The sequence below is a fragment of the Ambystoma mexicanum genome, chromosome 12, assembly GCF_040938575.1.
Source record: "Ambystoma mexicanum isolate Mex_15411 chromosome 12, UKY_AmexF1_1, whole genome shotgun sequence".
Lineage (NCBI taxonomy): Eukaryota > Metazoa > Chordata > Amphibia > Caudata > Ambystomatidae > Ambystoma > Ambystoma mexicanum.
Window position 1 is genome coordinate 268,582,996 of NC_090936.1, and position 26,023 is coordinate 268,609,018.

The window sequence follows — 26,023 nt, forward strand, 5'->3', positions numbered from 1 at the left end:
CTTCCTCATTGCGAGTTGCAGTAGCTCCCGTGCAAGTCATCTGACCTGCTGGAACTGCATGTGGAAAGCACTGCCTCGCTGTACCCAAACCAGACACTGACTTCAGCATCTGCACTGCTGACTCCTGGACCACCTATATCTGGACGAACAGTGGATGGAAATCTACACCAGCGATTTGACTTGCTGTGTTACTTTTTTGTCTTGGGGTTGATGGTGGTCCTCTCCTTTCTTTTTGTCATGTTTCACTCTGGTTCGTCCAGTCTCTTGGTACATGATGTAAAAATATTCCTCTGGCTGTTTTTAGTATGTCTGCTTTGGTCCGAAATGGTGTTTTGCTCTCACCTGTGAGCTGGTGGACCTGATGGCTGGAAGACATTGATGCTGCTCTTGTTTGTCAGGCCTTCTATTTCTCCGTCCATGGAAATGACTCCTATTCACAGTCACTCACTCTGTTCTACCAAGTAGACTTATTCAAACCAACCTTACTGTAAATAACCTCACTTTGTGTTAAGCAAAGTTGTCATTGTTTTGAGGCATGAAAGGTTTCTGGGAAAAGGAAAACGCTGGGTGCTTCGTAATCAATGAAGTTTCAGACATTTACTTGGTGCTGCAAGGGTCACTATATTTTTGCCATTATATGCTATTACAGCTGTAATTTAGTGGTGTGGAAGCTAAGCTTTAAATGTGAATGTAATGCGGTAGGTCAGATGCAGGAGACTGACAACTGACATGTTTAAAAATTGGTGTTGATTAAGTGGAGGTGCCCTAATCTACAAAATATCAAGAGTGCTTGTTGGACATTGTACATAAATCACCCTTGTCCTCCATCCAAACCTGTGCTACCATGCCTGCTTTCTCTACCACTAACAAAGGAAGCAAAAAGACTAGAGAAGTGTTCTCACTCCATTTTCTTGGCTTGTGGTGGTAGGTGTTTGACCCTCTTACCAGAAAGGTCTCCTTTTTTTAAAAAATATCCTCTTCTCTTGGGTTTTTCCAGGTCTTAGTCTGCTCATACAGTTCAAAGGCCAAGTTCAATTTTCTTAGTTTCTCTCCTGGTTTTGCTGCTTCGCTGTAAAGTTCACAACAAAAGTTCCTTGATTTTCTCCACCAAAGGGGACTCCTGGCCCTGCCACATAAAGCCTTGTTCAAGATAGTAAGTGTACCATTGGACTATGTAGGTACTTTAATTCATGTTCACCCCTTCTTGGGCATTCTTGTGCCTTCTATTCCGTTAACCCCCTTGCAGGGGATTTCACAGCATTTCTTGGGGTTTCTGCTGTCTGGTAACCCCTTGTAGGTTATTGGGTTGAGGGTAAAAGTTTTGGTCCGCATTGAATGGTCAGTGACCACACCAGGCACATTTAAAGGGCCATGTACATTGGTATTTTGATTAGCTCCCACCTATCCAATAAAGACTTGTGACTGTTAGTGCAGATGTTATAGAATTGTGAACTCAGCATTCCTTGTTCCCTAAGGGGGTAGTGGGCAACCCCAGTGGGATCCCATTTACCCCCCCCCCCCCCCCCCACCGGGAGTATTTTGCATAACGGGCTCCCCTCCCTAGTCCAAAACGGAGTGGCAGCTCCCTGGGGACAAGGGAGGAACTACCTGGGTTCCTCACAGTACACTTATGTAGTGACATCTCGGTTAAGGGCCTTGGAGTGGAATTGCAAGCTCCCTGAATCCTGCAGTACAGGGAAGCACTCTTAGCACCATATCCCAAGCACACGTTTCACAGGCCAATTCGAAGCACCAAACTAAATAATTACCTCATCTCTCAGAATCCCCCTTTGACAAAGATGGAAAAAAAACAGAAGCTGATCCAAGAACTACTGCTACAGGTCCAAAAGAAAGACTATGGGGAAACCCTAGTTGGCATAACTTAATTACCTTCCCTACCCTGAAGAGAACGGTTATGGAAGGGCTACATATCTTGCCATTTAACACAGGGTGTGCCCAGGAAAAGGCCAACTCTTAATGCACTCTCATAGCGAACTCCACTTCTTAGCAGACTTCTTTCCCACGCTGCATGGAGAATTCAGAAAAGGGCAATGCATGCTTTTCCTTGCCCTATAGCTGCACCCCCTGCCAAAGGAGTCTCCTGCATTCAACACCCTCATTGAAATAAATGAGAAAACTATTCAAGCCATTACAGAATATATGAGCAACATTTTAAAAACTCCCATTGCAACAAAAGGACTGCATAGAACAAAAGCTCACATGTTGAGTATCGGATGGCAAAGGGGAGGGGAAAAATCTGGTTGCTAGAGGTGGGCAATCAAGTCGGCATCGCTACAACAGCTCACTGCTCAAAACACAAAAGAAATCCAAAATGGTGGCTCAACCATTTACAGACTTCTATTCCAGGCTTAGGGTTACAATGCAGTTCTACAGTGGGCATTAGTGCTTAAGAGCGGATGAGTGCGTAAGACCAGAGGAATGGCTGCCTAGAGTGGATGGGTGCGTAGAGCGGGTGAGTGCCTAAAATGAACAAATGCTTGGAGCGGTTGAGTGCGACAGTGGTGGACTGGTGCGTAAGAACGGAGGAATGGGTGCCTAGAGCGGATGAGTGCCTAAAATGAACAAATGCTTGGAGCGGATGAATGCGCCTTGAGCTTTGTGCGCCTAGAGCGGACGAGTGCGCCTGGAGCGGACGAGTGCGTAGAAAGAACAAATGCTTGGAGCAGATGAATGCGTTGTGCAGATGAGCGCCTCGAGTGCCTAGAGAAGACAGGGGAAGTATGTGGATGGAATGAGTGACGTATGTGGAAGGAACGGATTGGAGTGCGTGGAACGGATTGGAGTGCGTGGAACGGATTGGAGTGCATAGAATTACGCGACATACATGGAATGGTTTGGAATGCATAGAAAGTTTGAAAGAGCATGTAAACCATCATGTCATATCACCACGTTTACCCTCTTCTTTACCAAGTCAGAAAAAAAGGGGGAACTGGTGCGTTGCGGGTTGGCACTATCGGGTATAAATTCTTACCATGCAATTACCTGGTCCAATCCTCTTTAACCATAAGTCATTCTACCTCTATTTGATCATACATAACAAAGAACATCTTTGACCTCACCCATTCTATTTAAGAAAAGGCACATCATTAATAATGCAAAACAAAAAAAAACAATCAAAACAATTAAAACAAAAGCATGTCATTAGACACATTATATTTGTAGAAAAAAATCAAAGTGCATTGAAACAAACATTAGATAACCATTCTTAGACATAAACATGCAATACATACATAGAAACTAAAGATTAAGGACAAAAAATCAAAATCCAATTGATAAAACAATGACAGAAAAAGAAATTGAACATTCCAAAGCAAATGCATGAATCAATTTCATGCTCAGTTTGTTCAGTTAAACAAAACTTTTTTCATGAAGAAACACTGAGATTAGGATCTGCTTCAGTCAGAGACTTATTCTTTTAAACAATCTATCCCAAAAAACTTAATGTTGATTATTTAAATCTGAGGTTTCGGTCTGCCAACGCAGAAAGGGGGGAACTTGGAAGAAAAACTGAGAATTTTTCTTGGAATCGTAAGCTTCCAGTAGTCCTAGGTCCAAAAACCGAGGGTTCCCCTCTTCACAAAGAGCGTTTCGGCGGTTGTAAAATCTTTCATTCAAATTAGAAGGAAGTGATCCACCTTCGTCAGGGCAATAGGTGACAAGACCCTATGATTCAAGGGGAAGATAGAAAAAAATCAGTAAAGAAATGCTGCACGAGGTACAGTAAAGTAGAAGAGGAAATGGTGTCGCGAAAGGGGGCAAGGTCTGCACATAAAGAATATGCAGTTACCTAATTGGTTGAAGGTGCCATAATGGGCATAATGGCGCTTATGTGCGCACTCCAAACCAAGTTTTAAGTTCCAGTGCCGGGCATGATCCAAATTATTTAAAATAAGAAAATCCCCGGGCAAGCAAAATCATGGTATCTAGTTCCCTGCTGGCAAGAATCCCCCCACAAAATGTGAAGATCCCACGGTACCACAGCGACTAGCCAGCAGCCCCACGTGAGGAAGGGGATAGAAAGAAAGGGGAAAGACAAAGGATGAGGTGGTCAGATGAAAAGCTGTGTCTCGTCCAGAATGTGAGAGTCCAACTCACCTCTGTACTGTCAGGACCCACGTGTGGACATCAATTGGTATTACTTGTGAAAACTATGACACGTGTGTGCAAACGCAGTGACGAAACGCATGGGAGTGGACCGCCAGAGCAGGAGAACCTGTGCCAATCAAACTATAATGGAATATTGATGAATATATGTACATCAAATAATGGCCAGGTCTCTGCAGTTCGGCAAGCGACACATACATGGAGACAAGGAAGCAAAACAAATAAAGTACCTGGGTTACTTGTGCTGTCTGTTTTCTGCTTAAATATGATGTAGAAAAACGGCGGGGAGTTCCACGCCCGAAACGAGTGAAACTGGGCAGTGTTGCAGTTTATAGAGTCCTCAAATATGGCATCCACCAATTAAACATGGGTACCTGCGTGGGTTGTCTAAATGAAAAATAGGCAAAAGAGGAAAAGAAATGTATGCAGGGATAATGAGTGGGAGAAACAAATCCTGGGAGGTTCCTAGAACAGAGGCAGAAGGGTGTTGGTAAAACCGGCTGCAACCTCCCTAATCCGGGGTTGGATAACAGACATTATCGTAGATAATGTAAATGTATGTGTGGGGGAAAGCCACGCACCTCATGGGTCACATGGAAGCCAAAACTCCTTATGATGTGCAGGAGTCTGAGTGAGCCGTAGATATGTGGTGCTGTGTTAAGTGTGCCCGCTTGCAAGACACCAGTTCCGAGTGCGAAGTGGCTGTAGCCGTGGCTATGGAAACCACGTAACATATAGGGGCCTGTAACATATGATCTACACTGATAGGCTCTCTTGAGTCAGTGGGAGGTGTCGGAGGGGGGGGGGGGGCTGGGTAAGGGCGTGTCTGTGTCTCTTTACGCCACCATTCAACTAGAACACAGAGCTACTGTGACACCATTCGGTAAGGCTGTTCTCATACCAACATCCGGCTCATACTCCCCATCACTCTAACTTAACACTGCTAGTTACACACCCTCCAGCCAGGCATTCTCCTCAGGCCTAACGCAGCCAGAATCGGTCTGGATAAAACCTGCCAGAACGAACACATACTCTTGATCTCTCAACCACCACACCTAACGCTAAGAAGCAGCTATTACACGAATGCCACACCAGCTGCACACACGCACCTGTTTGACTCTCTGACCTGAACTTTGGTTTCCGAGGGTGTTCAACCTCCCTGCGCCTTGAGACTATACCAATGGTACATAAGGCGCTATATAAATGCAAAGTAACATAACATAATCCGACAAAACTACCCATCCTTTCAGCCATTTAGAAAGACACCTTTGAGTCAAACACTTTGTTGCCCAGCTCTATGACAGCACTTAGTACACATTTGGTGAGCTGTACCATTGGAGAGCTGGAGAAATGAGGAGACATGTTTCTTGAAAAAGAGTAAGTGACCACCAGAGCAGTGGGGAGGAGGAATACTGTGAAACTTGAATGAAGGTCAAGGGAAAGAAAACCAAGAAGTGGAGGAAGGCGGAGTGAAAGGGAAAACCCAGTGAGTAGAGGAGAAAACCGAAGAGAAGAGCAACTTGAACCGGGCAGCTTATCCCAAAAGAAGTCTAAGGCTGCAAATGAATATGCAGAAGTTGTGGCCAAGGAAAAAGCGGGAAGCGAAAAGGCTGAATCCCAGGCCAAAGAGTAGAGTGGGGGAAAGGTGGGGGGTATGCTAAAACTCTGACCAAAGATAAGACACATAAAAGGAAAAACAAAAGCCTCCCAGACAAGGAAATGTAAGAAAAAGGAAAGGCAGAGCCCTGACCAAGGAAAAAGTAGAGGAAGAAAATGCAGAGTATCTTATAATGGAAAAGGGGAGTAATAGTTGAAGGCGTGTCCTGGGCACTAACCCAGAGATAACACTAGCTTGAAGAGTGACTGCAGCATTATCCCCGGAGAGACTATAGCTTTTAACCCCTCTTTGGGCACTGGGACTGAGGGGGCGGGGGGGTTTGGGGATGTACAGAGCCAGTAACAGCCCGCCCACCTGATCTTAGATAGGAAAAGTTGTGGAATTTTTTGTGTATATGGTACAACTTATCATGCTCAGTGACCTTTTCCCATTCAAATTTCAACGTGTTGCGTTAGTGAGAGATCTTGTCGGAGGATCCAGAAAGAATATTTATCCCCACCTCCGTGGATTGAAACATTTAATCGATATTCTCACAACAAAACTGCGCCGCACCTTTGTTTGTATTTTCATACTTTGGTATTTGCAAATTTTTATCAAATCATCTTTGTTGCCCTTTATAATTGTTGACATGTGTTTTGGCTACACACTGAGCCTTTTTCAAAACATTGGGGCTTCGATTCTTAATGATATATATATTTATCATCCGATTTCCAGTCAGTAGGTATACCATCATGTTCTGCTCGTGGGTGCAGGTACGGCCACCAGGTCAGACCTGGTGGCTGCAAGGGCACCCACGAGCAGAACTCCTAGTATGGAGGTACGGTACCAACGGTGCCGGTAGCGATACCAGTGCCATTGTTGCCTTACCGCCATTCTCGGAATGAGACCAAATGTCTTTACACAGCTCAGTTGTCAGCAGCTGCAGTTGTGGAGTACTGCCCTCAAAGAAGGACCAGGTGTAATCCGAATAAACAACTCTTAGCAAAAGTCTTGCTAGGTCAGGATCCCCCCGCCACCCACCTCACAAAGGGCCTGACCGTCACCCAATGAAGGTCAATGTTTGGAACCCCCCCCCCCCCCCCCCCCCACCCCTTTACATCAGAGGCCATGTGGGCACAAGAGCAAAGTCCCTGTGACTGTTCTGCCATTGCACTCATGCATTCATTGATGTTTCAATCCTTTTCCCAATGCCCAAAATGGCTGTGCATTTCAATTGCGTTTATGGGCGAACTGACAATTTCTCAGTCTGCCAGTGCCTCTCGCTACAGCTGCTGAGTAGATCCTACAATGCCAGGCATTACCGACTAGTTTACTGTCTTCAGACCGTGGGGGTGCTGTTCTGCCTCAGTCATTGTCTTAGTCCAGTGTTCTGGGACCCTGCAGTGATTCTGACTCCCTATTTCTTTACGCCATGACATTGATGGGTCGGGTATATTATTTTTTTTATTTCATGACTACCTGAATCTCAAGCAGTTCAGCCTAATTGTTTGGGGGCATTAAAGGATGTTGACTCCAGCATGATTTAAACTTTTACGTGGGGGGTTGAGGGGGTGTCCAGAGAGTCGGTTGAAAGCAGAGATCTTGGGCTGCGAACCAACTGGGAATATTGACAGCCACTTGTAAAGGTGGGTGACGTAAGCACATGCTGCTAATATATTGTTATAGCAAATTAGCATACTCTTGTATTATATACATTCCATTCCTTTTAAGGTCATACAGATTCTCGAGTAAGTATGCATAACTGATGCTATACCTCAAAGTATGTGTATATATACAGAAGATAATAAACATTGGGTTTGTCTTTTACCAGGTATTTGTTTGCATGTGGAAGGGGTGTAAAGTGTACAACACACCTTCAACGAGTCAAAGCTGGTTGCAAAGACATATGCTGACGCATAGTGGGGACAAGCCATTCAAGGTATGTTGTACAGTAGATCAACCATAGCATTGTCTATTATAAAGATGATTGTTTCAAGTGTTCTCAGATTGAGATTTGTTCACCTGTTATTTGTGCAAGATAACTTGATTAGATAATGATAAGCTGTTTCCATATTAAGAATCTTATGGAATGGGAAAAATGTACTGAAGGCTAATATGAATGCACAGCAATTAATGTGCAAGGAGATAACAGCGGTCCTTTATCCTACTCTTGGTGTAGTAGAGTGTACTCTCCAACAACCCTAATAAAAATTATAAAGCAAGCATATATCGGAGTTGGTTAAAGGATTATAAATACATATGCAAGATTAATAGATGGAAAAAAAATCTTTTTTAGGTACCCAAAGAAACTCGACCGAGATTTGGAGAGTAATACAGAGCTCTTAAAAAAGATATTTACCTATTGATTATGTGTCAGCCAGTGATTTGGAAAAATGCATTCAATCCACGCCTGGCACATTAAACAGTACGCAAGAACAAGTGAAGTTGCCAGAAAGTGCCTGGGTGTTTTGGGCCACGGTAGGTGATATAAAGAAAATCATTGATGGTATGAATAATTCTAGAGCAGCTGGCCCAGACGGAGTGTGTAATAACTTGCTAAAAGCCGCTTCTGAGTCGTGGGCAAAAGCTTTAAACATTCTGTTTAATGTAATTGGACTAGGAGGTGAAATTCCTGCAACCTGGAAAATGAGAAACAACATGTGGGCTCAACCTATTAAATGGAATATTCCACCTGGCTTGTTAAAAATATTGATGTTGCTTTACTCTGTGACCACAGTGCAAGTACGTCTTGACGCCAGAGAGAAGTTGTCGAAGTCTTTTGCAATTTATCTTAGAGTAAACAAGGATGTACAGTGGCCGCTTCTTTATTTAACCTGTATCTAGCAGATCTCCCAGAACATCTGATAAATAACTTGTCCTGCAAAATTGGGTTCATTATCTTTTTTAATTGGTTAGCACATGCTGATGATTTGATTTTACTTGACCATACCCCACATGGATTACAGGTGGCTATAAATGACTTGAGCTCATATGCAAAAATGAATAACTTCAAGATAAATGTAGCAAAAAGCGAAACCATGGTCTTCGTAAAAAATAGTGCTAGACAGAAAAAATATATGGCAATTAAGAGACCAATTAGAACAGGTAGCACTTTACAAATATCTTGGACTACATATAGATGACCAACTTAATTGGAAATTACATTGGTCAGAACTCAAAAGTAAATGTTTAAAGGTCGTCAATATGATCAGTAGTTTCATAGTTAAAAAAGAGATTTTCTATAAAGGCAGTCTTCTTTATATAGCAAGAGTCAAATGCATTTTACTGTACAGGGTTGAAATTGGGGACAGTTAGAGCCCAGCTCTGCAGATTTGAAGCCCTGATTCTTTGCAAATTATTGCGATTACCACATCTGTATCCATCAAATACATCCTATTAGAATTATAAATAAATATAGATACAGATGTAACTTAGTCACTATGGGTACAAAAAAATGTTATCATTAAATAACAATACGACTGGTGTTCAATTCTTGACAGTCTTTAAACATGTTGATAATTGTTAAAAGATGAGTACTCTTGGAAAAATGATGGCAACTCATAAAATATGGAATGATAAATATGAGATAACAAGTGTTACCATGCGAGTACCAAGTTTTCACACATTGTTGAAGAGTAGGGAAAATAGAACTAAAGTAAATATTGTTCATCTAGCCACTCTGAGCAATTGGGGAATGCATGTCCAATATCGTATGGTTCGTTAGTCTGCCCCTGCATATATCCAGGCCTTTCCATCCCCAAAGATCATACAACAATAGCTATAAAGGAAATTTAATTTTAGTGAAAATTCGGAGATTTAGGGAGCATTACTTGGTATTCCACGGTCAGCAAGATGTTGTCGATTATGTGGTAATTTTGAATTAGAAACTCTTAAACATGTAATGGTGGATTGTGAAAGTCTTCATGGAATCAGAATGACCGTTTTAAAACGCAGGGGTGTTGCTAGGTCTGGAATAGATCCAGGTCTACGCGAACGTTGGGACTGGGGGCTAGCTAGCCTTTTTGGTTGTAACCCCCTGAGCTTCTATCCGGGGCTATACCCAAAAAATCCCCTCGGCCCAGCCCCCTAGCAACGCCTCTGTTGAAATTTTTAACAATCAGTATAATTGTGATAATCTCTCATGCTAGAATTTGTTTATGGGGGGAAATGACATGAATTTATATATTTCATAACTGTTTTATTTGCAGTGTATAACAATTTTAAATCGGTTATCTGAAGGGGTTAAGGATGCAAAATAATTTTAGAATGATTTGTATTTAGTAGAATATTCACATGTATTATTTTTTTTTATATTTGAAAGATGCGACAACTGAATTATGTTATGGTTTTTGTTAGGCAAGATTGTATGCAGTACCTTTTGGCTGCACTACAACAACCGTGACCTCCTGGCAATAGAAACCCAACCTTGGTAGAAGTCTGCACTACACAGGTTGGTAGCGTATCTCAAGTGGGGTCAATGTGAGCTGTAGGGGAGTTGCACAGATTCACAGTGACAAGTATTCAAATAAACTCTTGCACACAAGGTTTCTTGATAAAATAATTATTTTATAGATCAGTCGGTTAGAATAAGCCTTCTTCAGAAGGGGGCAATATAAAACACCACACAAATATATTTCAAAACGCACACTCTAAGTTTTTAAACCAGTAAGTACCCTTTTGGGATGGCCCACAGACGCAACCTACACCCTCCGGTGACTTCAATAGGTAGGGTGCTGGGGACATTAATGTATCACTGTTGCATTTTAGAAAAGCTTAGGAATAGGTTAAAGGAAAAGGTTATTCGAACATGCAAGCGATCATAAATATTCTCAACCAGGCAAATACCTTTGGATTCCCCCACAAGAGTTATTCAGTGGAACAGGCTAAGCCAAAGTCACTGGGCAAAAGTCTATATGGGCTGAAGGACTCCTTTGCACTAAGTAAGAAAAGTCTTTGCACATTGATTATTCTTTTTCTTCAAAGAAATCTAAAAGCAATGTAGGGCCACAAGCTGTTAGACTTGTGAGTAGTAGAAGATGCAATTAAATTTACAGTAAGAGGTAAGTTCTTTCAGACTTTACAGTACCTCTGGATTGAAGAAAACGTCCAGCAGATGACTTCTGTTCCTGTGCAGCTCTGCAGATCTCACTGTTTGTGGGCCGCAGTCGTGGGGACAAGAGGGAGGACTTCTGGGAACTCCTGCACTGCAATGGGACGGTCACTGCTTGCAGCCGGAAAACGTCAAACAAGTGGCACTTCGGTGTTTCAGCTCTTTGTGACTACCGCAAATAGCAACACTGCAGTTCATGGCTGTCGATGTGCTTTCCTTGCTTCTGGGGTCCGGCACTCTGTTGAGGGGGCTCAGGCTCAGTCAGTCCTGCTTCCTGGGAGTCCGGAGGATCTTCCTGGAGCTCTTAGCCAGTTTAAAAGAAACGCACACGAACTGGTGTCCCTCTCCCTGGCTATCCAGTTTCCAGCAGCAACTCTGTGGAAATTCAGCTCCGAGAGGATGTCCAGGTGGCTTACTTTGGAGTTGATTGGTCCTTGCAGGAGCTTCTGTAGATACGAAAGTGGAGTTGCAACACAGCATCAGGGCTTCACCAGGCAAACCAACGGTCCAGGTGTTGCAGCAGGCGTCTTCAAGCTCTCTTCGGATCCCTTCGTCCAGTGGTCGACTCTGCCTTCCAAGCCAAAAAGCCTTGCCTTTTTATGCAGCTTGCTCCCATTCATTCCAGCCTTGTGGTCAGGCACCCAGCAGGGTGGCTGTCCTTGCCGATCAGTCAGCCGGCCAAAAACCACAGAGTGCATTTGGGTCTCCTATGAGACTAAGCACGGAGTTTCGGGCACCTCCCTCACTTCCTGCCCCCGCCAGACACCCTGGAGACAGAGGCGGGTTTAACTCGTGAAGCCTGCCAAAGACAAAACTAACAAAGGGACCAAACCTGGTTTGGCGTGCAGAGTAAATCTCAAGAAGGACCTTTCCACAAAGAAATGGCAAAAAAAGACTGGGGCCATTTTGATAAAAATGGCACCCATGGGTGCTTTACCGTGGCTGCGAACGCCACCCGCGGTAAAATCCCATAATGGTAGTAAAACATAAACCACTGCCACCAGCCATTCAGTGAGGAAAGGGTAACATAACAATGTTATATGAGAGGCTAGACAAAGGGGGGATACTAAGTAACCGCTCTAGCATCCTATTGTAAGATAGTGTGTGTTCGGTCTAGAAAGTTGCAAATGTAGGTAAAGTCAATTCCACTTTACTGCTCTGGGAAACAGTATTTTATCCCAGAGAAGGTATTAAAACCTTTGGGAAATCTGAAAGACTTTCCTGTGTCACTGCACTGAAGGTGCTGTGTGACACAATGTAAAAGATGCCTATGGAGTTTGTCAGACACCACACCCTCAAGAAACAAAGTATACAATCACATTAAAATACATGAGAGAGTGGGGAAAAAGGGTCTCGCTCTATCTAGGTTAGTCCTCAAAAACCAGCAAAGTTGCTGGGGGTCTCTAAGGTAGAGGGAATTGACAAATTTCTGAGAATTTTCCCTAAAGTTTTACATGGTGTTTTATATTGTTTAATTGTCTTATATGTTGTATATACAAAACCAGCATGGTTGTATGTATATTAAAGTAAATATAAAATACATAAGTAAATATGAAGAATAGGCTTGTACAACATTTGACCTGGGTTTGCAAGACAATTTCACCATACATGTGCTATTAAAAATTTCTCATTAAAATACATTTCAGGTGCGTTAAATTTGTGACTGGTGGGTTTCAGGTTTCAAATACCAGCCAGTTTCTGACAGTTTACTAAAAGGAGAAATGCACAATGAAAGAATGTTATGACATACAGTATGTTGACATGACTTCTTCTCCGGCATAGATTCACATGCTCCTGAATATTCCCTGTTGTCGGGCTGGGTAACCCCGATAAAAGAAAAACAGTTTTGCTTTAGTCAAACTCTATTTGGGTCATACTGCCCCATCCAATGACGGTCATCTCCCTAAACTGTAAACCTGGTGTCGGCTTCAGATTTTTACAGCACGTTTCAGTGTTGGGAGTCCTCATGTTGCTCTTCGAGCCTTTTCTGATATTTCGACGTAGTTTCTTAAACAGTCTCTCTACTACCGGCAGTGGGTACCTGTAGTCTGTAGTCTGTGTAGATTACTGTTCATCGCACATCTTGGGTAAAAATATCCCCAAGTATAACCTTAAGAATAGCAATCGGCTGTTCAAGGCGAGTCAAACCTTATAACCCATTCAGAATGCAGTCGTCTTTTCTTGTGGAGTAAAACCAGTTTACATATACTTTTTGAATACAGTCAGTAATTCAAGGGTAGTAGACTCTGTCAGTCATGCAGTGACACTCAGTTAAGGAATCACTTTGTAACCCAACCCTGTTACCTGGGTACTTTTCTGAATGTGCAACACAAATTCATGGAGCAATATAAACCTATAACTACATTCAGGATAACCTCCGTTAGACTGGGTGATTAAGAACTAATGTAATAAACTATTACAGTTGCATTTCAGAACAGTGGAACCCATGTTAAGGTAAGCAGTAACTCTTTAATTTATTTTATGATGGCACAAGGCAGACCAAGGTCAGCTAAACTCACAGTACACTTATTTAGAATGGCACACAGCTATTCAAAGGAAGTAAGACCTATATACCTTTGAAAGGAGCTACCAGCAACTTCAAGGTATGTATAAACCTAAGACTGTTTTATAATCTGTATAAAGCTGACCAGGGAGAGCAAACCCACTGTTTTACTTTGGAAATGACTCAATGTTATTCAAGGTAGGTTAAAACCCAAGGTAGACTTGTACTAGACAGGCTGCCCAGCAGGTCAGAGGAAGCCTAACCCAGTTGGTGAACGTGTACACTTATATTCTGAAAGAACTAGTTAGCTGAAGCCAACAGCATTACTTTTGGGAAGTGGGGGAACCAATTCACAGGTGAGTAAAATTAACCGTATGTATACTTTTAAGATGGGCAAAAACGCATTCAAAGTAAGTAAGAACTTTTGTAACTAAACTTTTCAGAGTGACAGTTACCAAACCAACTCTATTACAAATAAGTAACTTTTAAACACGTGTTATGTTTTTCAAGGCAGAATCTTATCCAGTCCTACCCTAGTCTGTTGCTGAGTTCTCTGAGGCCGAAGAGGGACCCTAGTGGTCTAGGTACCAGCTGTAGGTAGGGTGACATAGGGTTCAGTTGCAGAAAAAGTCATAGTTCCTGTGGAAGTCGCTTCAAAACAATAAGTAGTTCACTTTAGCGTTAATTAGGGTCCAAGGACTTCAGAGAAGACACTCCCAGGAGGATTCCAGCAGTGTGCCTGGGTGAACTGGATGAGAGGACTCCCAATCACAAACGCCCCAAAGCTATACAGGAATCAAAAAAGCTTAATACCCCAGCCACCACAGTACCTCAGCATGGAAGAATAGTTTGCAGCGGAAGTCCTATGGATCTGCATCCCAAAACCTGGTCGATTATTAATTGTGAAGACTGAAGGGAATTTGCAGCAGTGATCAACGGGGAAGACTCCAGGCAAGGTTTCTTCACGGCTGGATGCAGCTCTGTAGTTTTGGCACCGTTTTCAGCAGCCAGATGAAGAATGAATATCGCTGATTGGATTCTTGTCACGCTCTTGCTCCTGCATTCTGGTGAGCGGACTCCAGGGATTCAAATCGTGTCTCTGGAGAGCCAGGAGGAGGCCACCGACATTTCAGATGGATTCGGACATCGGAATGCTATGCACCGCAGAGTTTTGGAATCCTCGCTCGCATCCTTAATTCTCAGTCTGGAGCCGTGGTAGGGAATACAAAGGATTCCTGCCGAAGACTGAACTTCCACTGAGGTTTTTCCTGCTTAGAATGGCAGGGGAAGACCTTGGAAACGGCAAGCACACAAGAAATCCCAAAAAGAGCCCCAATTTTAGAAAAATTGTGGCCCTTCTGTGCGTTTCCAAGGCTGAATTAACAGCCTGCGAGTATTAGTGACTAAGTCATAAGAGTAGTTATACTGCCACCAGCCCTTCATGTACACTTGCAATTGTAAGAAAATGATACCAGGTAAGTAAGAAAGGGGATATATTGTATTCCCTCAGCACTCCACATAAGGTGGCTCACTTATACAAAATGTAAAGGAGATGAAAATCCCTCTTTACTACTTTGGAACAATAGTTCACCCAAGTATATGAAAGAGAAATTAACAGGGGAACCCAAAGGGGCAACCCAGCCTCAGCCCAGAAGTTGTAGGAAACTAACATAAGCCATACACTATGGAGAGACGGTATGCAGTGATAAAATCGCAGTAGAAATATCGCCTATAAAAAAAATGTAATATAAAATGCTGTGGTTTGACCCTTTAAAGGTGTACCCCATTACACCATTTAAGGAGAGGAGTTGTTGCGGGGTTGTCCCCCGCATCCTTTACATGGATTGTGGTGTCAAAACCACAGCATTTTTGCCACAATTTTAACGCACAGAACCGGAGAGACATAGAAGGGTCAACCATAAAAAGAGTAAGACTAGTTGAGCGGGGAAATCTATTCCGCTTCACCTAGGACAAGGTAAAATAGTTACCAAGTCCAAGCAAAAGGTTCTGCGTTTGACACAGGTCAGGAAGATTTATCATAAATATGAAAATCTTACCCAACGCTGACAAATCAAAAGCAAGTATGTGTAAGGAAACTGGGATACAATCATGTGTGCAATCCTTGAAAAGACATTATTATTAAATTCTGGAAATTGGTCTCGAACTTGAGGGTTGGATCCTTGAGCAGCAATGGGTTAAGTATTTTAGGATGTTAGATGAGGAAAGTAGAACTATCCACACCTCTTAGCCCATATGTCTCAGCCCTTTGGGAAAGCCCACCATCCCCCTGAGCTCTTTAGAAGTGATTATTAATGCCATTTCCAATAAAAAAGAAATAATGCGCCAGGCCCCAACAAACTGCCTGGAGAACTGTATACACTTTTTTTTTTTTTAAAAGAAATGTGGGCTCCTTATCTTCTAAAATTGTTCAATGCAGCGGTTTCATTCTTCTTAGTCCCCAAATCCTGGACAGAAGGGGAGATCGACCCAATATATAGAAAGGGTGGAGGAGATGAGCCAGGCAATTATTGCCAGGTGTCTTTATTGGAGGTCACTGGGAAGATATCTGCAAGGTTACTCTGTACACGACTCGAGGAATTGGTACTAGCAAACCTGGTTATTAACCATCTTCAGGCTGGCAGGCTTTAGGAAACAGATGACCACCATTGATCAATGCTTTACACTGAATCTGCTTATTCAGAAATACGTAGTCCTGTAAAGAATGAGACTTTACGTAATTTTCTTAGACCTACAAATAAAGTTTGCGTTGTTCCATGAAGTCTGCTGTAGGAAACCTTGGTGAGTCTAGGATTGCTGATGGTTCTCCTTTTTGGAAATTCGTTCACTATTCAGGATAATGAGGCAGTAATTAGATGGGGCATTTGTGGCGAGATGACTACCCTTTTAAGGACCACAAAGGCCTCTGGCAACGGTGTGGTCTTGTCCCATTGCTCTCTTGCATGTATATCATTTTGTTGATAGACAAGTTGTTTGGATTTGCATTGGATGACCCCTACTCTTGGCACTGACACATGGCCACTTCTCATGTACATAGATGATGCAATACAGGTCAATGCTAATGAGTGTTGTCAACACAGGGGGCAAATAATTAATAACCAAATCAATGGTCATTGCCCCAACTGGGTAAATAAAACCAATGCACTCCACATAAACCTGCAGGCATAGGTAATTGAACAAGTAACAAGCTACGATTACTTTGGCCTCGGAGAAGCAATGCCAGCCACGTCCAAACGTCCCTCGCGGCAAATCAGCAGCGAAAGAAAGGCTCCCGTGCCAAAATGGATGCGCAGAACTGGACGCTGTGGCCAACTGGCCTCGCCGAACTGGCCCACGGTGAAACAGCCGTGCCAAAAGGGGGTGTACCGCTTGTGGAATCTGCTTAGATCACATGCTGTGCATAGGCCGACATCTAGTGGAAGCTGCAGAGTATTAGTTTGTTTTTCGAAACTCGAAAAGGGGTGTCGAACTAGGGTGTGCCAGTAATACTATCCCTAGTGTGACGTCCACTGTACCCATGATACCTCACACGTGTAGGACCCTCAGGGTTTTTTCTGCCATACTTGTCGGAAGCATATCGCGGAGTTCCCTTGGCTTTAGCCATTTATCAATATTACAAAATATGCCCTTTTTCTCCAACCCTACGCCGAAGATCGCCGTCGGTGAATCAAGACTGAGGAAATCAGCCGTCGAGACTACACAGCAGACTTTGGGCCTCAGAAGGCCTCTGGCCTCGGCGCTGTGCAAGTAGGCAGAGTGGGGGGGTGGTCACACACACTTGTTTCCTACATATACCCGCCCGCTGCCAATTAGTGAAATATGGAGAGTACTCCCTTTAAACTCTGCCCAAAGTGTAACCGTAAGTTTCCCTGGGTAGACAAACACAATAAGTGTAACTTGTGTCTCCCACAAGACCATCCCGAGGCTAATTGTAGAGCTTGTAAGCTCTTCAAGGCCAAGACACTCAAGGACTGCCCGAGGAATCGCTGGGCCCACTACGCCAGGCAGCTAGAGGCCATGGACGCTGTGGGTTTCTTCAGCGATGGCAGCGACGACGCCTTATCGGTCGGTGAGGGCACAGGGGTGACGTCAGGCACCCACGTGCTAGCCTCCGACCTTGGAGGACTGACCGGCGGTTCAGTTATGGGGACAACACCCGGCGGCAAGAGCGCAACACACACCTCTTCCACCAAACACACTAACCCCAGCTGAGATTCGACACGTATGTCGAGCGATTGGCAAAAGAAGGCATTGAGAGAGCGGTCCACTGATTCAGTGTCCTCTGGGCGTTCCAGGTCACGTTAGCCTCACAACACACAGCAGCCATCCACGGTTGAAAAAGGTGCCCCATTACCAAAAGTCATTGAGGTCCGATCGTCAGACAAATCCAACCTCTTACCCCAGGTAGTACGTTCGACGTCTGCTTCCGAGATTCAACGTCCCTCTTCCAAGACTCCCGAATATCATGACACCACCTCCGAATCTCGACGCCAAGCGTCAAAACATTCAGAAAACCCTAAAGGTTCAGGAAAACATTCCTCTAGTCATGGGAGGGTGGAAAAACATAAGAAAACTTCAGAAAGGACGGGTTTAGAAGGGAAAAAATAAAGAAAAATCCAAGGTCCCTAACCCTGTCACCAAGGAAGAGACTGTTCCTCCCACTGCCCAGGATATGGGCATGGATGAGGAACCGCAGCAAGAAAGGGTCATTCCCATTTCCAAGCAATGGAACTCGGAGGACATTGATAGGGTAATGAGGAGGATTTCCTTTTTTGTAGACTTCCATGAAAAGGACCCCAATTATTTCCATAGCTATCAAACTACACCATCTACCTCTGCCCCTTCGGGATACAAAGACCCTCAACGCCCTACTAAGAGGCTCTGTTCTGATACTCCAGTTCAGGGTTTGGTTTCAGACCCTTCTATAATTCAGCCTTAACAGGCATATGGTGAGGAGTCAGAAATACAGATGCTGGAAGACCAGACATGGGTTGATTACCATGGGGACGATGAGGACCAGGAAGAGGAAGATGAGGGGGAAGCCTACAGTCTTGACTCCACTATTCCGAAGGATCCCCAGTGAATGACTCACCGGTTGATAATCGACCATTACTGAATGAGGTACTATCTAAAGCTGCAGCACGTTTTCAGATGGACACACAGGGTGTCCAAGAAGATGGATTTCGCAGAAGAAATCCTAGTGGATAGGAAATCCATTGCCCAAGCTAGCCCCATATTAAAATCATAACATGTACATCATCCCTGTGAATCCGAATAGTATGCTGACTGTAGTTAAAGTGAAGTAACGCTTCCTGCAGTTCCTACTGTTGCAGGAGTCCCCTTGCCAGATCTCACCCTGCCCCCTCACGGTCCCATTTCAGTTGTTCAGCCTCCAGCGATTTAATATCCTGTTCAGTTGGAACCAGTGATTAATTTAACAACCTGCGCGCTCCTACCATCTTGGCAATGTATGCTCCCCTCAGGCTCACTTTTAAAGGCCTCCCACACAACCCCTCACTCCAGCTACGGAACCCTCATTAATTTCAAACAACCTGGTGATTTCTTCTTGCATTATTTCCTGAACCACTGCATCTTCCAACATTTCTGCTTGCTGTCTCCATAATAGCACTGCTGGTCTCCTTTTCATCCTTTTAAATTTGTCACCAAGGAAGCATGATCTGATGCAAATCTCCCCAAATATATGTAACGAAGAACCATGGAGCGTGCACTCTTCCCACAAATAAGTAGTCCAATCTTTCGGCACGACTTCTCTAAATCTAGATCTAAGAGATGCGTTTTCTGTAATGGCACCATCTGTATTCCGTTCCATTTAAGGAACTGTCCCACTCTTAGCCTTTCCCACTTCTTCCTCAGGCCTAGGACATTCCAGGTCCAATTTTCAATTCAATAACTCGGCAATAACTCAGTGGAAATAGAATCCCCTCCTGGGGTCAGTGTCCCTCCAGAAACCCCCCCTCCCCCCCGCTCCCACTGTCATCTGTAGGTTGGTCTGTTTCTCTATGCTGCGAACCAAACATCCAACAACTAAACAATTCAACACCTATAAAACTGAACTTTTCCTGTAATCCCGCACACCTGCTCCCCTGTTCCTTGTGCCCCTGTACCCCCTTCTCAAGCCCTCTCCAAATGCCATTTGTTTCCTGTTCTCCAAACCTCCCGCCTCCCCCAATGACAACTATCGAACATCCCTTTTTCCTTTTACATTGAAGCCAATTCCTGCAGCTTGTGAGTCCCCTTAACCCTCTGAGTCCATCAGTACCCTTCTAACCCTCTATGGGTGCCCCCTGGGGATAAACAGACCAGTGGTATGGTTCTGCGAGCCTTGCCCTTGATTCGACCGAACCAATGTCCCCTCAAACCAATCTGCGACTCATGTCCTACTCTCCCATTAATGACCCCAATCGCCCCTTTCGGGTTATGGAGATAAAACGCATCAATTTCAAAAAAGGGGCCAACATAGTTCACAATCTTCCTCCTGCCTACTCGTCACCATTCCACTCTTTCTCCAGTCGCTTGCTCCTTCCGCTCTTCAGGTACAGCCAGTTCCAAACTTCTGGCGCAGAGAAAAAGACTTCCCGTCGATCATCCCTTTCAGCTTTGCCGGAAATAACATCTTGTATTTTGAATTCTCTTCCCTCAATTTCCACTTTTACTGCATAAATGATCTTTGTTTCTGGATGTCCTGAAAAAAGTCTGGGAAGATGAGAGCCTTTGCGTTCCCGTATTGAAAATGACACGCGCAACTCGCCTCTTACGAAATGGTGCCCCGGTCTCGTCTCGGAAGTTCAGTAACTTGGCCACAATTGTTCTGGGGGGTGCTCCCACCGGCGGCGCTCTTCAGTGGAAAGGGTGCCAAGGGTGCCGGGAACAGTTTGGATAGTCCTTTTAGGTGGAAGGTATCCAACAATCTTTTCTCTATAAAAAGCTCCATGCAACGAGCTTCCTCCCCCCCGCAGCACACTCGTCATCCTGATGTTAAATCATCGGGAGCGTCCCTCTGCATCTTCTGCTCTCTTCCAGGACCCTCATTGCTCCCATCAGACCTTTAACGTGATCTTTCAGCAGGTTCACTACATCTTCCACGTCACTGACCCTCTGCTCCACCGCTGTTACTCTTTCACCTTTTAAGTCTGCATGAACCAGGGAGACATCCACCACCACTTCCTGGATCTTCCCTTTCAGGGCCACCCTGGATTCTTGACTGGCTGCCAATAAGCTTGCCAGCGTGACTCCTTCCGACTCCGCCGCAGAGTCTGTGCTTTCCATTGTCCCTGGGGTTCCTCATTTAACTTGTTTGGGTTTTGTCCCTACACATTGGGCCATTCTTTGCTGGCCCTTCGCCATCTTTGTTGCACCTGGCATCTTCTCTCGCTGTGCCATCCACTTCTCTATTCATCCTTACCTGAACGCATACCACGGGGCGCCATTGCAACGTCTCCTTGTGATGTATTTGTTGGTAGTTCACCTCCGTTCACACACTTGCACATACTCGTGATGCCCGACCTCTGAATCTGGCCACATTTGAGGGTGCCCTTGGTGTGTAACCAGAATTGACCACTTGAATATGCTTAAATTATCTGTTCAAAAAGCAGGCCCAATCAGGATCCCGTAGCAATCTCCTCATGTATCGCTGCAAAGCCCCCTTTACTATGACTTCATATGCGGCCGTCTGTCCATCCAATACCTTTTCTGTTTTCTTTACCAGTCTGGTGTCGTTCCCTGCTTCACAGTGGTCCGCGCTAACCCCCCACATGCCACCAATGCCCAGTGGTCCAATTCAGGCCCGCGCCTCCTCACAGCCACACTCTACCTCCTTTGCCATGGGAGACATACAGACTGGCAGGCTCTCTCTTGTCTTGTGGTGATTCAGCAGAACGCACTTGTCTTGCGCGTCTCTGCTTCCAAGGTCCTTCCAGACCAATCTCTCCATGCACTCTGTGCACAATGGTGGAGTCTCGGTGCCGAATGCAGTACTCCTGCTCTCCCTCCTCACCTGGGCCAGCACCTTACGGAGTCGGGTTTCCACAACACTGTCACTGCGCCGCCTCTCTGGGCTGCGCTCCTGATCCTCCGGACCGTCTCCAGCAGAAGCGCTACCTCTAAAGCAGATCTCTCTGCACGGGCTGCTGCCTGTATATGCAAAATGGCGGCCTGTTGCACTCCGCTGTTCTGTTTTTTTCCTGGAGCGCCTCTCAAATCCCAGGCTCGCCATAGCTACCGGCCCCCTCACGGGTACTTCACCGGTGGATCCTACCCCGTAGGAATCTGTTTCCTACAGGATTTCGGCAGGATTTTTGCTGGCCGGTCACCGAGCTCCGAGTCTCATGCCTGCATCGCTCAGAACCAGGTCACACCCCCACCCGCTTTATTGTTTATGCACAATCTATTTGTTTTGCGATGTTTTATGTGGAATTTTGTGCCTTTTTTGCCTAAATTATATTTTATCGAATAAAGGTATGTTGGCTGATGTAAAACTGCATTTAAGCATTACACAGAATTAATAGTTTCTCAAAAATACATTAAATCGTCAATTTAATTAAAAAGCTGAGGCGGTAAAAAGACATGGCTCACTAAAATGATTTTCATATTCTAAAACCATGCCAGTAGTGAGAACATTAAACTACAATATGAGCAAACTTAAATCCCACCTTGACTAAATTCTCAATTTTAAAAACTTAATCGTTGAAACGATATGCCGATCATATTGTAACACATTTGTCCTCATTATTCTACCATGTTATATCACTGTTTGTAATTGCAATTGTTATTCAACTGCAGTGTAAATACATGTAATGTATGTCTTGATAGTGGGAGAAGGTTACTGATGGGAGTCTACTGGATGAGGACTTCAGAACCATTGGTCATGCCACCTGCTTCCTTAGGTTGGCCCCTGAGGTGGTGTACAACAGATTGTCCAGAGCCCTCGACCAATCCTGTAGCTTCATGTGCATGATTATCTCCCACTACTCTAGAAACACCATTGTGGCTTAAGAGGTTTGATTTGTCTTCAGAAAGCTGGAAATCGGGAAATCCCAGCGGCTGCTAGTCAGTACATGAAAGGAAAGTTCTGCAAAGCACAGACTGCCCGCGGCTAGTGTCAGCCATTAGCAAGGCATGGATATGCACGCACAGCCCATATGATTGAGTGCTAGTGTAGTCCGTAGTGATCCATGGGAGCACAGTCATCCAAGGGAAACAAGAAACCATACCGGATAAGTGGTTCTATCTCTATCTTTTTGTTTTCTTTTATTTGTATAGTGCGACAAACCCTCAGGTATCTGGGCACATTATTCCAGTTACATTTGTACTTGAAAAAGTTACAGTTGCAAGGTACTTAACACAAAAACAGAATAATATTTACAGCATTGGCAATGGCATGAACATGCACAGGTTGATGTAAGGCATTACGTACAAATATGAAGGAAGCGTCGGTGGAGGATAGACGCTAATGGGTTTCATGGATAACAAGCCATTTTTTTTAGCACTTGACCTGAATAAGGTTCGAGCAGGCACGGTTCTTATGTCGGTAGGTATGGATTTCCAAAGTTTGGAAGCTAATGCAGGGAAGCTGTTGCCTCCTGATTTTTTGTGGTTATATCTAGGTACTTTAAGGCAGTGTAGTTGGGCTGATCTGGTGCATCTCGATGACTGATTTTTGTGAATCTGCAGATCAAGTAGTTGCGTGCTGAGTTTGATGGGCACTTGTGAGTAAGGGTGAGTTTTCAGTGCGATCCTGTTGATAGCCAGCCAGCCAGCTTTCCGCCTTGTTTCAGAGCTGTGTTGGGATCGAGGTATGTTGAAGGATGCTCTGATGGCATTGCTTTGGAGGACCTGGAGTTTTAGGTTTCTTTTGCTGGTTCCAAGGTAGTGTGTTGCAATAATCCAGTTTGGACAGGATCAATGCTCTAGCTAGGGTGGAGCAGCTTGTGAGGGAGAGAAATGGTCTGCACGCGTTTATTAATTCACAAGTGTCGGCTGTAGCGCAGGATAGTGCATTCACTTGTTTCGTCCGCGTAATGGAGGAGTCAATATAGACGCCTAGAGTTTTGATGACTTTGGAGACTAGGACGTTGATGCCGTCGATGCAGAAGGAGTTGAAGGTAGAATCGAGTTTGTTTAGTTCGGCTTGTGAGCTGGTTAGTAGTAGTTCTGTCTTCTCATCATTGAGGCAGAGGCCGTGAGTGGCCATCCATTCCTGAATGATGAGTTAGATTTTTGTTCAGCGTTTGGAGTCCATGTCATGATTGCCAGAAATCGGGATGAGGACTTGGGTGTCATCCGCATAATTAGTGTAGGTGACACCCAAGAGGTCCAGATAGTCTAATAATGGGTTTGTAAATAGGTTATATAGTGTAGGTGACACGCAGGAGCCTTTTGGCACTCCACATGTCACTGGCGCAGGGTCAGCAGAGGATGGGGGCGAGAATACTTGCATCGTTCTGTTTTCTAAGAAGGATTGAATCCACTTGGTGGCCTCTTCGGAGAAGTGGGCTGAGGAGGAGAGATGGTTGCAAAGGACTTTGTGATTGACCAGGTTGAACGCGGCTTAGAAGTCTAGGAGCAAGAGGAGAGATAAGTTGCCTTTGTCTATTTGCTCATTAATTTGCGTTTTTAGATCTATAAGCACAGTTTCCGTTCCATGTCTAGGCCGCAAACCCGATTGCCGTAAGCCTAAGAGATTGTTTGCATCCAAATGTTTGTATTTGGAGATAGGCTGGTCTATTGAGGATCTTCAGTAGGAACGGCACTATGGTGATGAGCCTATACTTTGTGGGGACATTTGGATCGAGGTTGTTTTTTTTTTTTTTTGGAGGGGGAGAACCCAGGCATCTTTAAGTTGGCTGGGACTGTTTTGGATTCAAAAGAAGAGTTGATGAAGGCTGTAATGGCCGGTGCCAGATCTTTAGCAGCTTCTTTGATGACCATCACAGGGCAAATATCGCCTTGGCAACAGGAAAGTTTAAGACTAGAGATGTTTTCCACATCTGTAATGGATAGTGGCTAGAATGTGAAGAGGCTGCAATTTGTTTCTGCCGGGCGTTGGGTCTTTGGGGGTGTAAGTTCAGTGTTAATGGTGAGTTGTTTCATTTGTATTGTAGTTTGTAGCTGTGAGATTTTATCAAGTAGGACTTCTTGGATCTTGGTGCACCAGGCCTTGTCTTTAGCACACGTCTCAGTGGGTGGGATGGGCGATTCAAGCTCTTGGAGGATCGTGAAAAGCTCGATTTTGCTTTTCGTTTGGTGGATGGCTAATTTGTATGTCTTGGCAGACATTAAGAAGGCATCTCTGGTAATTTCCGTGGGTTTTTTCCAGGCCAATTCTGCCTTCTTTTTATAATTGCAGAATGTTTTTTGGTTAGAAGAGAACAAATTGATGAGATGAGCTTGAGGCTTGGCTTTCCTTAATTTCAATGGGGCAATAATGTCAATGGCTTGGAGCAGCGTGAGGTTGTAGAGCTCCACAAAGGTAGATGGGACTGTATTAGTGTTTGAGTAGTTTAGGAGAGGTTGTAATAAAGGTAGGTTTTCCGTCGTGATGCTCTTGTTTCTTGTTAAGGCTGGTGGAGCCATGTGGCTAGTAGTTGGAGGGAGTGAGCAGGGCTGCATAGAGAATGTGATCAAATGGTGGTCAGTCCATGCGCATGGTGCATTGGCAAGGATGTTGGTTTCATAGTTCAGGTCAGCTATCCAGTCGAGTATTCTGCCTTTGTCATTGGTGGGTTTGTTAATGCGGTGGGTGAAACCTAGTCCTATTATTGCGTTAGCTACTGATATTGCTGCACTGTCTTTCGGGTCGAGGAAGCCAAGGTTAAGATCACCAAGGAGTAGAATTTGTAAACTCAGTTTGGTGTTTGTGGCGAGCAGTTGTTGCAGATCATCCTCGAATGTGGCAATAGGGGCAGGTGGTCTGTAGATGAGATGGATTTTAAGGGTGCGCGAGCCGTATAATGGGAAATGGGGAATTGGCAGATCAGGTAGCAGTTACGGATTACAGCCTCCCCTCATTAAGCTAAACAGTATGAGAAGCAAATGAAGAGCCACCATTAAAAAAACAGGCTCTCATTTAACCTTCCTTATTATTTTGGTTGCCATTTCATCACTCAGGTGCTGTGCTTTGTGGGGCCTGTTGCGTCTTTTGCCTGTTAGGGCAACAAGCGGCGTTCATCAGGTAATCTGGGAAAGGGCGGGAATACAACTGTAGTTTCTCCAACCTCTCTCACTGCACACAAAGCCACGGGCCACAAAGTGGTCGTCCTCCCCAAACACCCCCTAATTTGTTGTTGGGGGCAGGCCCGTATCTAGTTTTCGTAACGATTTCCCCTTTGTTTCTTTTCCATGGGGAGGTCGATGAGGTGAGCAGAAAAGAAAAGGTGAAATGAGGATTCCTCAAGGCGAATATTCCTCAGTGAAGCAAGGTGCTAAAGGTGGTATCGCGGATGCAGGAAGGTGAAGAGAAGCATGATAGTTGAATGAAACTGGTTGCAGTGAGGGATAGGATTTGCATTTTAATAAAAATTCTGCCTCAGATGTACCTCAGCTCCTTCTCCTTACTAGGTACGTATCTGCCAAAGTTCATTGGAAAGCTCAATTCCAGGACCAATCCATTGACAACTAGAAAATATGTTGCTCTACTGGTCCACCTTAAGGA

At 44.5% G+C, this 26,023-nt stretch overlaps 1 protein-coding gene across 3 annotated transcripts in view; it reads left to right on the forward strand.

Annotated features, from left to right (window-relative positions):
* The window catches only part of AEBP2 (AE binding protein 2), a 514,088-nt gene that overhangs the window by 179,978 nt on the left and 308,087 nt on the right, over nucleotides 1-26,023 (forward strand). For all 3 annotated transcript variants that reach the window (XM_069628416.1, XM_069628415.1, XM_069628417.1), the window contains exon 3: nucleotides 7,554-7,661. In XM_069628416.1, the coding sequence (XP_069484517.1) occupies nucleotides 7,554-7,661 (108 nt within the window). The remainder of the gene's footprint in view (nucleotides 1-7,553; nucleotides 7,662-26,023) is intronic.